Genomic DNA, 14,614 nt, shown 5'->3' with positions numbered 1-14,614 from the left:
TAATTATTCACGTTACAGGGGTGTGAATATTTAATTAGCCAATTTTGTGACAGTCATATCTCAAGAAGTATTCAACCGATCCTGAAACTTTTTTCAGCTATACACTAGTCAGGTCCTGTTAATGTGATTTCCGACATAAAGTTCTGGACGACGTCACCATGACGTCTTGTAATGCACGTTTTGTGTCTGTGCACAAACACAATGTCTCTTGAAGTGTAAACAAACCCAGCTTTCCAAAACATAATTTATTCGATTAAAATTAAATTACATGTTGTACACTTCCCAAAATTGCTTTAGATTAAGATATATGTTATTGATGGCCATTTTAAAAGCATCAGAACTTATAGAAACAGTGTAATTATTTTAAAAAACCTGTATTTCCGGGGAAATTTTTTCAAAGATCATGGGTACGGCGTAAAACTTGATTTGAATAGTCAAAATTGTAAAACTGTTAACTTGACCAAGTCCTTATACCATTTTCGACCGGTGTTATTGCGTTTTTTTGTTCAATATACATAGATTTCTTACGGTAACCGACTAGCACAAGTCTAAACTTGTTCCCAAAATTTGACAAGCCTGAGCATGGTGCGTCGTGGACCGGGTTCATTTCAGCCGACGAGCGTGGACGACGAAAATAGACCGCCCGGGATTTGGAATTATTTACGGGTAAAGTCGCCTTGTTCGCGCCGGGGACCATTTGCCTAAACTAATTCCAGTATTTCGTGTTACGTTCGGAAATTAGACCATGACAAACAAAAACTCTTTGACAGGAATACAAAAGCAGAGATTTTATTATGCTGACGTTTCTCTGGTGGTTGAGTGGCTCAGTTTTATAGAGCTGCTTATAATAAACAGGCAAAACATTTTGCTTTACAAAATTGCAGAAATTGAGCAGAATACCTGGATTCACAACTTGAACATGAGGCATGTTTAAGCTGCTTTTTGTGTTTAAAAAGCTATTATGTAGTTTGGTCCTGGGCCAATGGCTTTTAAAGGAAAGAATCGCAGCGCTTACGTAATCAGGGAACTGTGCTTACGCTAAGCGTATTTTACAGCTTAGCAGGGAATGTGTTCTTCACGTCACAATTCGCATAAAAAATTTTGCTACAGTTGACTAATTGTGCTTAACTCCTGCGAAACTTTCACTGCGAAAACAGTGACTTAAAAATTTGATTTGCATTCGCAGGAAAAACCGTGCTTTACTTGTGACAAAAGTAGGCAGGGGCGACTAGTGTGCTTTAGTGTTAAAGTCGCGACTACAAATTATTATTTGAGTCGCGACTACTGTTTTTCTCTACTCCGTTATAATCGTGTCCACACATCGACTACAAAATTTGTCCCGACTACCTGTTTGGTGAACCAGTTGTGTTGCTTACTACTATTCGCAACATAATTAATATTGCCCTTGCGGCATAGCAGCACAAATCTTGAGAATCTGTACTTTATCTCGACAAGTGTCGTAGTTAGGTTTGAAGTGCGACTAGTCGAGTAGTAAATTTCACTAGTCACACCCATTCGCAACATAATTAAAAATTTGTCCCGACTACCTGTTTGGTGAACCAGTTGTGTTGCTTATATTCGCAACATAATTTATATTGCCCTTGCGGCATAGCGGCACAAATCTTGAGAATCCGTACTTTATCTCGACAAGTGTCGTAGTTAGGTTTGAAGTGCGACTAGTCGAGTAGTAAATTTCACTAGTCACACCTTTTCGCAACATAATTAATATTGCCCTTGCGGCACATAGCGGCACAAATCTTGAGAATCCGTATTTTATCTCGACAAGTGTCGTAGGCAGGTTTGAGGTGCGACTAGTCGAGTAGTAAAATTCACTAGTCACCCATTCGCAACATAATTAATATTGCCTTTGCGGCACATAACGGCACAAATCTTGAGAATCTGTATTTTATCTCGACAAGTGTCGTAGTTAGGTTTGAGGTTCGACTAGTCGAGTCATAATGGGAACTTGCTTAATGAAAAAGATTCAGTGCTCTGCAGAAGCATTGAATTCTGCGCTTACGTCAAGCGAAATAGACTGCTTATAGCAGGGATTTCTTTTGTTTGTGTGCTTCCAAGTTCGCACATTATTTTCCAAGCTTGCACATCACAGTAAAGCGGAAAATGGTGATCGTAAGCGCAGACTTTGGTGGTCATGAGAACCATGTAATTTTGCCCTGTTAGTAGGTTTGGTAAGGCCTACACTTCAAACATGTAAAGTCAAAAAAGATTGTTAGTACATGAGGGGAAATCTTGTGAATCTGGTCCAATTTGACTCTGCTTCACCGCGTAAGCAAAGAATTGACACATCAGAAGCGTGGATATTATCGTTTACTTAAAGCATATTTCACAGCTTAGCAGGGATATTTTTGCTTGTGCGCGGGGAAACTTATCATATGTAATCTTTGCTTTGAACTAATTGTACAGATATTTCAGCGCCTGCACAGTAAGCGGAGAATGGTGGTTGTATAATAAATGGGCAGAGTTTGGTTGAAGCAGACAGAGCCATAAAACTGGGCCGTGTTCTATAGGGGAAATTATAGCTTGACATTTTGTGACAGTTTTGGTCTCTGCGACGTACACATACAAATACAGAGTCAGATACAGACATTACGGTGCAGAAATCGTGCAATTGAAATGTCTCATAAGAGCGCCCCCTATCGGCAGGAGTAGGAAAATAAAGGAGTATCCTACAAATTAATTATGTGTTTTTAAAGACTTAAAATAATATCAAATGGAAGCTTTAGGATGTTTAGCTTACTTCCTATCATAAAACATATTAAAATTATTTATTAATTAACCACCAGTGACCCTCATATGCATATTAATTAGGAAATCTTTGCAGCATCATCTCAAGAACTTCACGGCCGACTTTTCAACTGTTTGTTTTTAAAGACTCCTTGGGGGTTGGAGATTAATTTGAAAAAACTGTGACCTCAAGTTGACCTCTACTTCCGCGTCAACCGGAAGTGTCACCATATCTCAAGAACTATACAGCAGATTTTCAAAATATTTTCAGTTATAAACTCCTTAGGCATAAAATATTAACTTTAAAAAACCGTGACCTCAAGTTGACCCCTACTTCCTGGTTAACCGGAAGTGGGACCATATCTCAAGAACTATACAACAGATTATCAATTTTGGTTCAGTTATAGACTCCTTGGGCATTCAAGGTTAGTTTGAAACAACTTTGACCCCATGTTGACCTTTACTTCCGGGTCAACCGGAAGTGAACCCATATCTAAAAAAGTACAAAGCTAATGTTCAAACTTCAGTTGTAGACTCTTAGGCAATAAATATTAGCTTTGGAAAACTGTGACCCCAAGTTGACCTCTACTTCTGGGTCAACCGGAAGTGGGACTATATATCAAGATCTACACAACCGATTTTATAGACTCCTTGACATTGCAGATTATGTCATAAGGTTGTAATGTTTGTGAATTTTTGCAACTTCGATACACTTGCGACTTTTGAAAGGAAACGATGTACCTAATTTGATCTTTACTTGAAGCTTGAAATTAAGCAAAATTACCGGAACAGCTCTGTGATTGTTAGTAACAATCACTATCTCTAGTTATTGTTATTACTTACAACCCTGCTTCCACCAATTAAAAGCACTCTGGATACAAATTATACTGTTCCTATTACTAATTTTGAGCGGTTATATTTTCGTTCTTATAGACATAATAAAACCACTTTTAAACACTTGTTTCTGTATGCACACTGGTCTTGGCATTCGCCTTGATTTGATCGTGGACCTTGTGCTCACAGAGACCATGGACTCAACTACAACATCGCTTTCACCGGTTAAAAAACACTGTGGGGTATATAATGTTCGTATTATTTGAACGGTTTTGTTTATGCTTTGATATACAACCGCTTATGGTACACTGTGTGTGCACAACATAACTATACTTTCCTAAAATGGAAAGTCTTAAAGGGAAGGTACACTATTGGTAATTGTCAAAGACCAGTGTTCTCACTTGGTGTATCTCGACATGTGCATAAAATAACAAACCTGTGAAAATTTTAGCTCAATTGGTCATCGGAGTTGGGAGAAAATGATGAAAGTAAAAACACCCTTGTTGGACGAATTTATGTGCTTTCAGATAGGAATAAAAGACTTCTAGCTAGAAGTAATTCTCGTTAACGAGAATTGATATTGTTTTACTGTTTTCTCAAAAAGTAAAGCATTTCATGGAATAATATTTCAAGAGAAGTATTTCACCACTACCTTCTGTAAACCTTGTAAGTTATTTGTAAATCTGTGAACTTTTTGTTTCTGTACCGAAAGGGTCCATATTGGCTTTAAACACTGTTGAATTATAATACAGTTTTTTTCATTTAAAAGTCCTCCCCAAAGGGGGGGGGGGGAATTTTGAGCGTAAGGTGGCAACAGGCAAACCAGGCAACTTTCCATTAGTTACGAGGTCAATGAATGTCCATTTCTGAGGACATGAATTAGCCCGGTAAGTGTGCTGCCACCTAGCGTCGATAAAAGTCTCTGATTGGCGGTTCATAATCAAAGTTAAAGTCACCTCAAAAGTTGGGGCTCGTCATCGGTTCATTGTACACTGACTGCAAAAAAAACAATTCACTACTGTACCTTCACAGAACCCGTCTTTGAAAAATCTAAACATATATATCTCTGGCTTACTGAATAATATTTTGTTTTACAGATATAATGTAAAATGTGAGTGGTGAAAAAATAGAGATTTGATTTTTTTCAACGAAAGCCCATTTGGCAAAGCGTCATCGTTTTTTTTTTTTTCTCTCGTTTTTTCCCCCCGAATTCACAATCCGTTATTACGGATTCTCAATCGTTATTTCGAATTCCCAATCCTTTAATACAGATTCCCAATTCGTTATTATGGATTCTCGATCCGTTATTTGGAATTCTCATATTTCACAATACAGATTCTCAATCCGTTATTTCAAATTCCCATTCCGTTATTACGGATTCTCAATCGGTTATTTGAATTCCCAATCCGTTAATATTGATTCCCAATCCGTGATTACAAATTCTCAATTCGTTATCAGATTCTCAATCCGTTACAACGATATGAAATCCGTTATTTAAGAGCCACACCCGTATACTTATGTGATTATGTATTTCAAGTGCAGGTTGCCACAGGCAAGGAAATGCAGAACACTAAAGCAACAATATTCTGCTAAGCAAAATTACCCGCGTTAGTTTGCATCTTAGCAGAAGATGACCGTATTAATGTTATGTCAATGTCAACCTAAAGCACTCTCATTTTAAAGACACTGGACTCTATTGGTAATTGTCGAAGACCAGTCTTCTAACTTGGTGTATCTATAATGCATAAAATTACAAACCTGTGAAATTTCGAGCTCAATAGGTCGTCGAAGTTGCGAGATAATTATGAAAGAAAAAACACCCTGGTCAAACAAAGTTGGGTGCTTTCAGATGCTTGATTTCGAAACGTCAAAATCTAATTCTGAGGTTTCGAAATAAAATTCGTGGAAAATTACTTCTTTCTCAAAAAGCTACGTTATTTCAGAGGGAGCCGTTTCTCACAATGTTTTATACTATCAACAGTACCCCATTACTTGTTCCAGTAAGGTTTTATTCTAATAACTATTTTGAGTAACTACCAATAGTGTCCACTGCCTTTAAGATCTGTTATTACGGATTGTGAATCAGAACCCGTTTCCCAGGGAAATCTGTCCATCGGAGAATCTGTCCACCAGCAACAAATATGCACCCTCAGAATTGCAACCCTCAAAAATGTTCCTGATTTTATTTTTGAGAATCCTTTTTTCTTCTTTTTTGAATCGATTTATTAGAAAAAAAAAACCATATCCCGTTGAAAAGCACCACAACAAAAACATGTCCCGCATAATGGGTAATCTGGACTGGAGGAAATGATTCCAAAGAGGGCGCTATCAGAAGAAGTTTGAACACAGTTTGCCATTATGGGGGGGGGGGGGGGCGGACAGAATCTCCGGTGATACAGAATCTCCTGGCACACCGGACCACCATTACTTAAAGTCCCCGCGGAGTTGCGCTGCCAGTGGTTTCCGTTCAACACGATCAAGATTATCAGCCAGAAAATGGAAAGAGCTGCTCCCAAAGTCGTCACACATTGACTTCCACTTCAACAGCATACGATATATCTGTTGCTTGATATTGTTGGGGTTGTCATATTTGATGTGCTCAATTCTTTTCTCTCCGACGCCTAAATACGTGGCCAGTGTTTCCCATTCTCTTCCAATTTCCTCGGACAGTGATCGAAAGGTAATTTCATGTACAAGATCGACCTGAGGGAGAAATATAATATAAACAGGGTGTAATGCCCGAAATGCTGCGAAGTGCCACTCATAACCGAGACCAACCCGAAGTCCGACAACAGTCATAGGATGTTCAATTTGCATCGGAGATAAAACATTTTTTGGTTTTTACCCATACACCGATGTGTGTTAGCACTGAATACTCAGTGCTTTCCCGAGTCCTGTGAAAAAAAATATCACAGGCATATTACTCGGGTGGGATTCGAACCCACGACCCTTGCAATTCTAGCTATACCCAATTGGACGTCAAATACAAAGGTATTTATTTTAAACTTTTTAACAATCTAATGTTTCTATTCAACCAGGACCGTGAAAACAACAACGAAAACCGAAAAATGCGTCTCCTTTCATAGGAGAAATAAGAGAGGGCGCTATAAAAAAAAATAAGCTCATTGTGATAACGAGCCATGCGCCTTTAATACCATTTTGACTCCCAAATACGTCTTTAAGGGAAGGTACACGTTTGGTAATTACTCAAATTAAATATTAACTTAAAAACTGACTTGGTAACGAGCATTGGAGAGCTGTTTATAGTATAAAGCATTGTGAGAAACGGCTACCTCTGAAGAAGCATAGATTTTGAGTAACAAGTAATTTCTCACTAAAATAAAGTCTGTTATTCCTATCTGAAAAAACACAAATTCATCCAACAAGGGCGTTTTTTCTCTCGTAAGTTTCTCGCAACTTCACAGGCTTGTTATTTTATACTTGTGTTGGGATACACCAAGTGAGAAGACTGGTCTTTGACAATTACCAATTAATGTGTACCTTCCCTTTAATCACAACTTTGAATCAGTTAAAAAAATATAAAAAAAAATTCTTTCGAATCTTTCTTTAACCATTTCAGATTTTCTTATTAAAAACACTCTGACAGACAAACAAGAAAAGAACAAAAACACATCAAAATTACGAAGAAATAAGCGAAGGAGGATAAAACTTTCTTTCTCCGAAATTGTCGATTATATTTTCCATGGAAGTATGGAAACAAATGTGTATTTGAATTGAATTGGTGCGGGCATAGCGGCAAAACATTGACTAATTACCGATGGCTCATCTATAACTTCAGCTGCATGGTTCGATTGTAGTGTTTTAGGCGCTGCGTCCGGTTGATCACAGCCTTCTGCACCTAGGAGATACAAGTAACACACAGTTAGAAAATTAGATGAGGTATTTTACATGGGATATGCAGAATACTTGTTGTGTTTTGTGTGTGTTGTGTGCGTCTCTCAGATAACTTGAGACTTTTGAAACAACAGTTTAAAGACACTGGACACTGTTGGTTATTGTCGAAGACCAGTGTTCTCACTTTGTGTATCTCAACATATGCATATAATAACAATCATGTGCAAATTTGAGCTTGATTGGTCGTCAGAGTTGCGAGTTAACTGTGAAAGAAGAAAAAACACCCTTGTCACACAAAGTAGTGTGCTTTCAGATGCTTGATTTCGAGACCTCAATTAATTATCAAATTTGTGGAAAATTACTTTTTTGTTAAAACTACGTCACTTCTGAGGGAGCCGTTTCTCACAATGTTTTAAACTATCAACCTCTCCCCCATTACTCGTTACCAAGTGAGGTTTTATGCTAATAATTATTTTGATTAATAACCAAGTGTCCACTGCCTTTAATAACACTGTGTACACCGGGCTTATTTACTTTTTATTTTAACCACAGCTCCATGTAAATTAACAACACAATTCAAGTGAAACCAATTAGCACTGAATATTTTTAGATGAATTTTGTTTTCTTCTAGTTTTGGGGAATTTTCTCTATACAATCTCTGGCAAGATAAATTACCTCTCAACAGATGTAAAAGTGATAAACGTGCGATAAAAATATATGTGCTTAGGAAACTATTAAACGTGTCCCTGTGTCAATGGACATCAATGTTATCCTGAAACTATCGAAGACTTTAACTATCTCAATTTTATAGCTGGTTCACAAATGACCATTAATTATTTTGTTTGACCTAATTTTGATGTTGGCGATCTGTTGAAAGCGTTTCGCATTTGTTTAAATCTCGCTATCCAGTCCACCTACATTCGTTCAACTCCAAATCATTTATTCGTATAACAGATAAGGGCAAATAATATGTCTCTTATGGATCGTGTGCTTGATTAATTGATCATAGTTACGATTAATCATTCGGATTTTGTCTATTCATATATTTTAAAAGACAAACATGATTGTTACCAGTTTCTTTTCGTCCATTTCTCTCGTTCGCTCCTTGTTTGCAATTACAATCAGCTTTACTCTGTAAGAAATGTAAACATATTTAGCGAAAGTTTTCTTGTTATCATGTACTTCAGGTTATTGAAGATCTTAGGTGCGATAGTTTTCGAGTTGGCTAATCAGTTGCTAATGTAAATACATAAACTTGATTTCAAGGCACTGGACACTATTGGTAACTACTCAAAATAATTTTGTTAGCATAAAAACATACTTGGTTTACAAGCAATGGAGAGCTGTTGATGGTATAAAACATTATTAGAAACGGCTCCCTCTGAATTAACGTAGTTTTAGAGAAAGAAGATATTTTTCACGAGTTTGATTTTGAGACTTCATAATTAGATTTTTAGGTCCCGAAATTATGTGACAAGGGTGTTTATTCTTCCATTCTTATCTCGCAACTTCGACAACCAATTGAGCTCAAATTTTCACAGGTTTGTTATTTATGCATAATGTTGAGATACACCAAGTGAGAAGACTGATCTTTGACAATTACCAATGGTGTCCAGTGTCTATAAGCATGTAGTGTGTCTCATGAAAAATGATATGGTTCACTCATTAATTTTTTGGTGAATAATCTACAATCTGTCTACCACAAACTGTCTCGTCACAGGCCTTGAAAAATAACTCGGCTTCAACAAAGCTTACAAAATAATAGGGCTACATTAATATCTTATAATCTTCCCACGAGGTTTCAGGAAAGGGTTGTGGCAACTTGTCGCTGCCATATTTTGTTTATTTTATTGGGTCAAAAATTTGAAGTTGTACAACCATGTGTATATCTCTCTACACCATGCACAGCTTCAAACAATACTCATTTTGAACAATCTGGGTTAACCTTGGTCGAAACTTAAACAGCAGTTAAACAAACTAGCGTGGTCTTGAAATTTACATTGCTGTTTATCATCCTGATTTAAAACGATTACTTTTTTTATTTTTTTTTTCTCTTGATGTGGAGTTATATTACTCCGTTTATTCAACATTCATCAGCAAAGCCATACATCAAATTAATAAACACACTATCAAAAGACACTCCAGTAAATACTTCTCATATATAACAGGCACAGTAAGTAACAGAAGCTCAGAAAATAACAATAATAATAACAATAAACAAAATAATTAAATAGTTAAATGATTACCTCTATTATATATCACGTGGTTCGGGAAAAAAACAATGCTGATAACAAAAAACAAAAATTAGAAAAACATGATACACATGGCACAAAGGAAATAACATGACCCTTACTATTTTGTTTGTTTGCTTAACTGCCTTTTTAACTGACACACAATAATTTGTAACCACTACTCAAATAGATTACCTTGTTTTTCTCGGACGATCTGGATGATCCCTGTAATCGAAGAATTTCAGTTTAGAGTTAAAATAATAAATGATAAAAATAGTAAACAAACAAATAGGTAATAAATGATTTAAAGACATAGTGACCAGTAATGTATTATATATTTATATTATTTAAACCGAAAATACTTGACAAATTTCATTTGACTTAGGCTAGTAATGTTTTTAACTTAACAAAATTAGGGTTTTAAGTATTCAGTGATAATACAATGGAAGCTATATTAAAACACATTATTTCACGATTTTAAAATACCAATGTACTTTCCTTTCCCCCAAAAATGTCTTAAATTGAAAAGTATTGCATCTAAGGTATCAATTTTCACACAGTCCAACTTCATTTGGTAAGTGGACATAATATTTAGGAGATAAACAATTATAACATTTTGTGTTTCGAAAAGTTCCTTATTTATTTTTTTTTAAGTTATTATTTGTTAAAGCCCTTCCCTATCCTGCACGAAACCCCTTTGTATTTGATCATCGTTTTGAACATGTTGACGTTGAATTTATTTATTAAAATAATATATTAAATTAATACTAAATTAGTTTATTGAATTAATATATATTTAAAGTTACTGCTATTTGTTGATGCAAACACAATGAATGAAAACAAAATAAGCAGAAATAAATAATAAACATTAAAGAAACACTTGGACCGGTCGAGTTGGTCTTCGACAAGCGTTTGTAACCGTTTATTATAAAATGCATATGGTTAGAAAAATGTTTTAAAAGTAGAATACAATGATCCACATGAATTTGTCTCGAAATTGCATGGTTTTCCGTTTACTTTACGAACTAACACGGTCGGCCATTTATGGGAGTCAAAAATTTGACTCCCATAAATGGCTGACGGCGTTAGTCGACGTGGAAAAAGGAAAAACATGCAATTTCGATTGATACTTGTGTGGATCATTATATTCTACGTTTAAAATATCTTTCTAATTATAACAAACGGTTAAAAACGCTTTTCAAAGACCAACTCGACCGATCTAAGGCAACGTGTCCCTTTAAACAAGTTATTCTTACCCAGGTGTTGTATTTGTTTGTAGGGAAGGACCTGGAACGAGGCTGTCAGATATTTGAAGAAAAACAAAACAATATTTCAAACTTCATTTTGCTGTTTCCATAATCGTAAATAATGTGTTTTAATATAGATTCGTAACATAATTTACAGTTGAGTGTATTATTATTCATTACAATAGTTCAAATTGAAAATTACTGTCTTTCCAAATGAAAGATAGCATGAAGTGCAACAAAACATTGGCTAGCTGAATGTATGTTATCCTTCATTTTACAAAAACATCTTTAGTAGCACAATTTATTGTTAGCTGAGCAAACTGACGTTGTACTCGATAATTTTGCAAGCATTAAAGTATGACTACATTTTTTTGTAAATAATTATAAAATGTGACCAACCGTCGTTTGACAACGTACGAAATTAGATAGACTAGCTAGTGCTGTTACTATTGAGAAAACCAAATTAATCATTGACACTATTATATAACAAATGGGGGAAATAGTGTAAGTCGGAGAATAGACTCTAAAGTTTAGATTCGTGACTCGCCTTCGGCTCGTACATTCTATTCACGAATCTACACTTTCTCGTCCATTCTCCTTTACATGAACAAAACAAGTAATTAATGTCCAAACATTACCATTCCTTGATTCAGGTGATCCAGGTTGTCAGAAGGTGGTATTTCATTCTCCTCTGATTGTTCACTCGAATTGATGACGACATCCGCATCTTAAAATTAAAAATATGAAAAAGTTAAGCATTTTTATCTTGATTAGGGTGTTATTATCTTGCTTTCATATTCTTGGGCAATGATTTATCTTAAATGATTAAAGTTTAAACAAGGTATATTTATATAGGGTCCTTCATTATAGTCGTTGCCTGGTAAATCTTCATGATTAAATAACTGGGGAGCATTTTCTTCTTTATTTACAACGTACAGCAAAAGTTAGTTACCTGTTTCGTTTAGCTCATGTCCTTTGTCTATCTTGCATGTTTTCTGAAAAAACATTGGAGTGAAATTTATATTAAAACATTATTCACAAAACGTGATTAATTTGGGTAAAACACAAATACTGATCTTTTTTTACGAAGCACATTTTATACATCGTTGCGGACCAACGTTTATGGCGCAAAATGCGTAAAGGTTCGTGAAATCGGCTGCTGGCTGTTAGAGCAAAAAGCACTACCTCCCTAACTTTTATGAAGCAATCATTTTTATAAGTGTCCTGCTATAGGACACAAGTGTCACGACCCACACTCTGCTGATCAGAAACACCAGAGCTTGAGTCAGGAGCTCTTAACCGCTAGGCAACGACACGCCACACAAATACTCAATCCGCTTACCTTTTGATTAGCACAAGAGCTCGTAGGTCGCTGAAAGTTTAACAAAAAATTGTAATTGATTAACAGAAAAATAAACTTCACTTTATATTAAATATGAAATAATTGAAGATAAAAGCACTTGCTGAGAGACACAATAGTAAATGTAACAAAGTGACCTTTTAAAGTTTCAACTGAAAGTTGTGTTGTATTAAGGTATGCTTAGGGCCTATGCCGTATTTTAGGTTGAAAAAAAAAATTCTCACACAAATCACTTAAATTGTAGAAATGTCACGTCTTATCTTTCTTTTTAAGTTGTTGACTATGATGAGAGATTTCAAGAAATTATTTTTATTCAAATAAATCAGAGTAAAAGAGTTACATATTTATTTTTGTGTGTGAAAATAATGACCTATTTAGGGTACATGTTTAGGAGTTGACCACCACATGAAATGAACTCACCATGGTATGATACTTCGAATGGGCGGAGTTTGAACTAGTCTGTCGTAAAATGAAAAGTATACATTATTTAAGTCTTCGTTTTCTTTTATTTTTATTACTTCCAGTTTTAAATTGCACCAAATTCGTTGAAAATTACTTCTTTCTCGAAAACCACGTTACTTCAGAGGGAGCCGTTTCTCATAATGTTTTATACCATCACCAGCTCCCCATAACTCGTTACCAAGTGAGGTTTTATGCTTTTAATATTTTGAGTAATTACCAATAGTGTCTAATGCCTAAACAAACTAGTAGAACACGTGGTCTTAAAATTTACAGTGCTGTCTATCATCCTGTTTTAAAACGATTACTATCATGTTTGTTTGCTCAACCGCTTTGTTAACTGAAACAAAGAATTATTTGTAAACACTTCGAAACAGATTACCTGTTTTTTCTCGGACGATCTGGATGGAGCCTGTAATCGAATAATTTCAGTTTAGAGTTAAGTCAATAAATGATATAAATGGTAAACAAATAAGTAATAAGTGAGTTAAACACAAAGTGACCAGAGTTACATACATTTTATAAAATCCGAAAATACTTAAACGATTTGATTGGACTTAGAAATGCTTTTAACTACAAAAAATAGGGTTTTAAGTAATCAATGATAATACTCTGGAAGCTATATTAAAACACCTAATTTCACGATTTTAAAATATCAATGTACTTTCCTTTTCAAGAAAATGTCTTCAACTTGAAAAGTATTGCATCTAAGGTATCAATATTCACACAGTCCAACTTCATTTGGTTAGTGAACATAATATTAAGGTGATCAAGCAGTATAAAATTGTGTATTTTGAAAAGTTCCTTAGTTATTCTTTTTTTAATTATTCTGTAACAGCCCTTCACTATCTTGCACGAAACCCCTTTGTATTTGATTATTGTTTTGAACATGTTGACGTTGAAATAATTTATTAAATTAATATTTTGAATTCAAACAAAATGAATGAAAACAAAATAAGCAGAATAAATAATAAACATTAAAAAAGTTGTACTTACCCAGGTGTTGTATTTGTTTGTAGGACAGGACCTGGAACGAGGCTGTCAGTTATTGGAGAAAAAAAAAACATTACTTCAAACTTCATTTTTCTGTATCCACAATCGGAATTAATGTGTTTTAATATAGATTCAATATAAACAACAATATAGATTCGTAACATAATCTACAGGTGCACTAATAGTGACACTGTTATAATAACCAATGGGGGAAATAGTTTAAAGGTAGTGGACACTATTGGTAATTACTCAAAATAGAAACTGCTCCCTCTGAATGACGTTTTCGAGAAAGAAGTAGTTTTCATCGAATTTGATTTCGAGACCTCAGATTTAGAATTTGAGGTCTTGAAATCAATCATCTGAAAACACACAACTCCGTATGACAAGGGTGTATTTTCATTCATTTTTATCCCCCAACTTTGATGACCAATTGAGCTCAAATTTTCACAGGTCTGTTATCTTATGCATATGTTGAGATACAACAAGTGAGAAGACTGGTCTTAGACCGTTACCAATAGTGTCCAGTGTCTTTAAAAGTAGAAATCAATATGAACAAAACAAGTTAGGCAAGTCCAAACATTACCATTCCTTGATTCAGGTTATCCAGGTTGTCAGACGGTGGTATTTCATTCTCCTCTGATTGTTCACTCGAATTGATGACGACATCCTCATCTTAAAAATAAAAATATGAACAAGTGAAGCATTTTCATCTTGATTAGGGTGTTATTATAATTATTGCTTTCATATTCTTGGGCAGTAGTTTATCTTAAATGCTTGCAATTTAAACAAGGTATATTTGTATTGGGTCCCTCATTATAGTCATTGCTTGGTAAATCTTCATGATTAAATAACTGGGGGACATTTCCTTCTTTATTTATAAAGTACAGCAA

The 14,614-nt window shown here is 35.1% G+C and overlaps 1 protein-coding gene across 4 annotated transcripts in view; it reads right to left on the bottom strand.

Annotated features, from left to right (window-relative positions):
* Nucleotides 1-5,945: 5,945 nt before the first annotated feature.
* The window catches only part of LOC117301541, a 47,612-nt gene continuing 38,943 nt past the window's right edge, over nucleotides 5,946-14,614 (bottom strand). For 2 of the 4 annotated variants that reach the window (XM_033785569.1, XM_033785568.1), the window contains 12 exons: nucleotides 14,308-14,396; nucleotides 13,728-13,769; nucleotides 13,114-13,143; nucleotides 12,693-12,731; nucleotides 12,255-12,284; nucleotides 11,865-11,907; nucleotides 11,551-11,639; nucleotides 10,922-10,963; nucleotides 9,861-9,890; nucleotides 8,506-8,566; nucleotides 7,356-7,438; nucleotides 5,946-6,282 (listed from right to left, as the gene is read on the bottom strand). In XM_033785569.1, the coding sequence (XP_033641460.1) occupies nucleotides 6,004-6,282; nucleotides 7,356-7,438; nucleotides 8,506-8,566; nucleotides 9,861-9,890; nucleotides 10,922-10,963; nucleotides 11,551-11,639; nucleotides 11,865-11,907; nucleotides 12,255-12,284; nucleotides 12,693-12,731; nucleotides 13,114-13,143; nucleotides 13,728-13,769; nucleotides 14,308-14,396 (857 nt within the window). In that variant the 3' untranslated portion in view covers nucleotides 5,946-6,003. The remainder of the gene's footprint in view (nucleotides 6,283-7,355; nucleotides 7,439-8,505; nucleotides 8,567-9,860; nucleotides 9,891-10,921; nucleotides 10,964-11,550; nucleotides 11,640-11,864; nucleotides 11,908-12,254; nucleotides 12,285-12,692; nucleotides 12,732-13,113; nucleotides 13,144-13,727; nucleotides 13,770-14,307; nucleotides 14,397-14,614) is intronic. The other 2 variants (XM_033785570.1, XM_033785571.1) reach the window with 2 other exon arrangements.

The sequence above is a fragment of the Asterias rubens genome, chromosome 17, assembly GCF_902459465.1.
Source record: "Asterias rubens chromosome 17, eAstRub1.3, whole genome shotgun sequence".
Lineage (NCBI taxonomy): Eukaryota > Metazoa > Echinodermata > Asteroidea > Forcipulatida > Asteriidae > Asterias > Asterias rubens.
The sequence above is the reverse complement of the archived record's forward strand: the minus strand, read 5'-3'. Positions and strand labels throughout refer to the sequence as shown.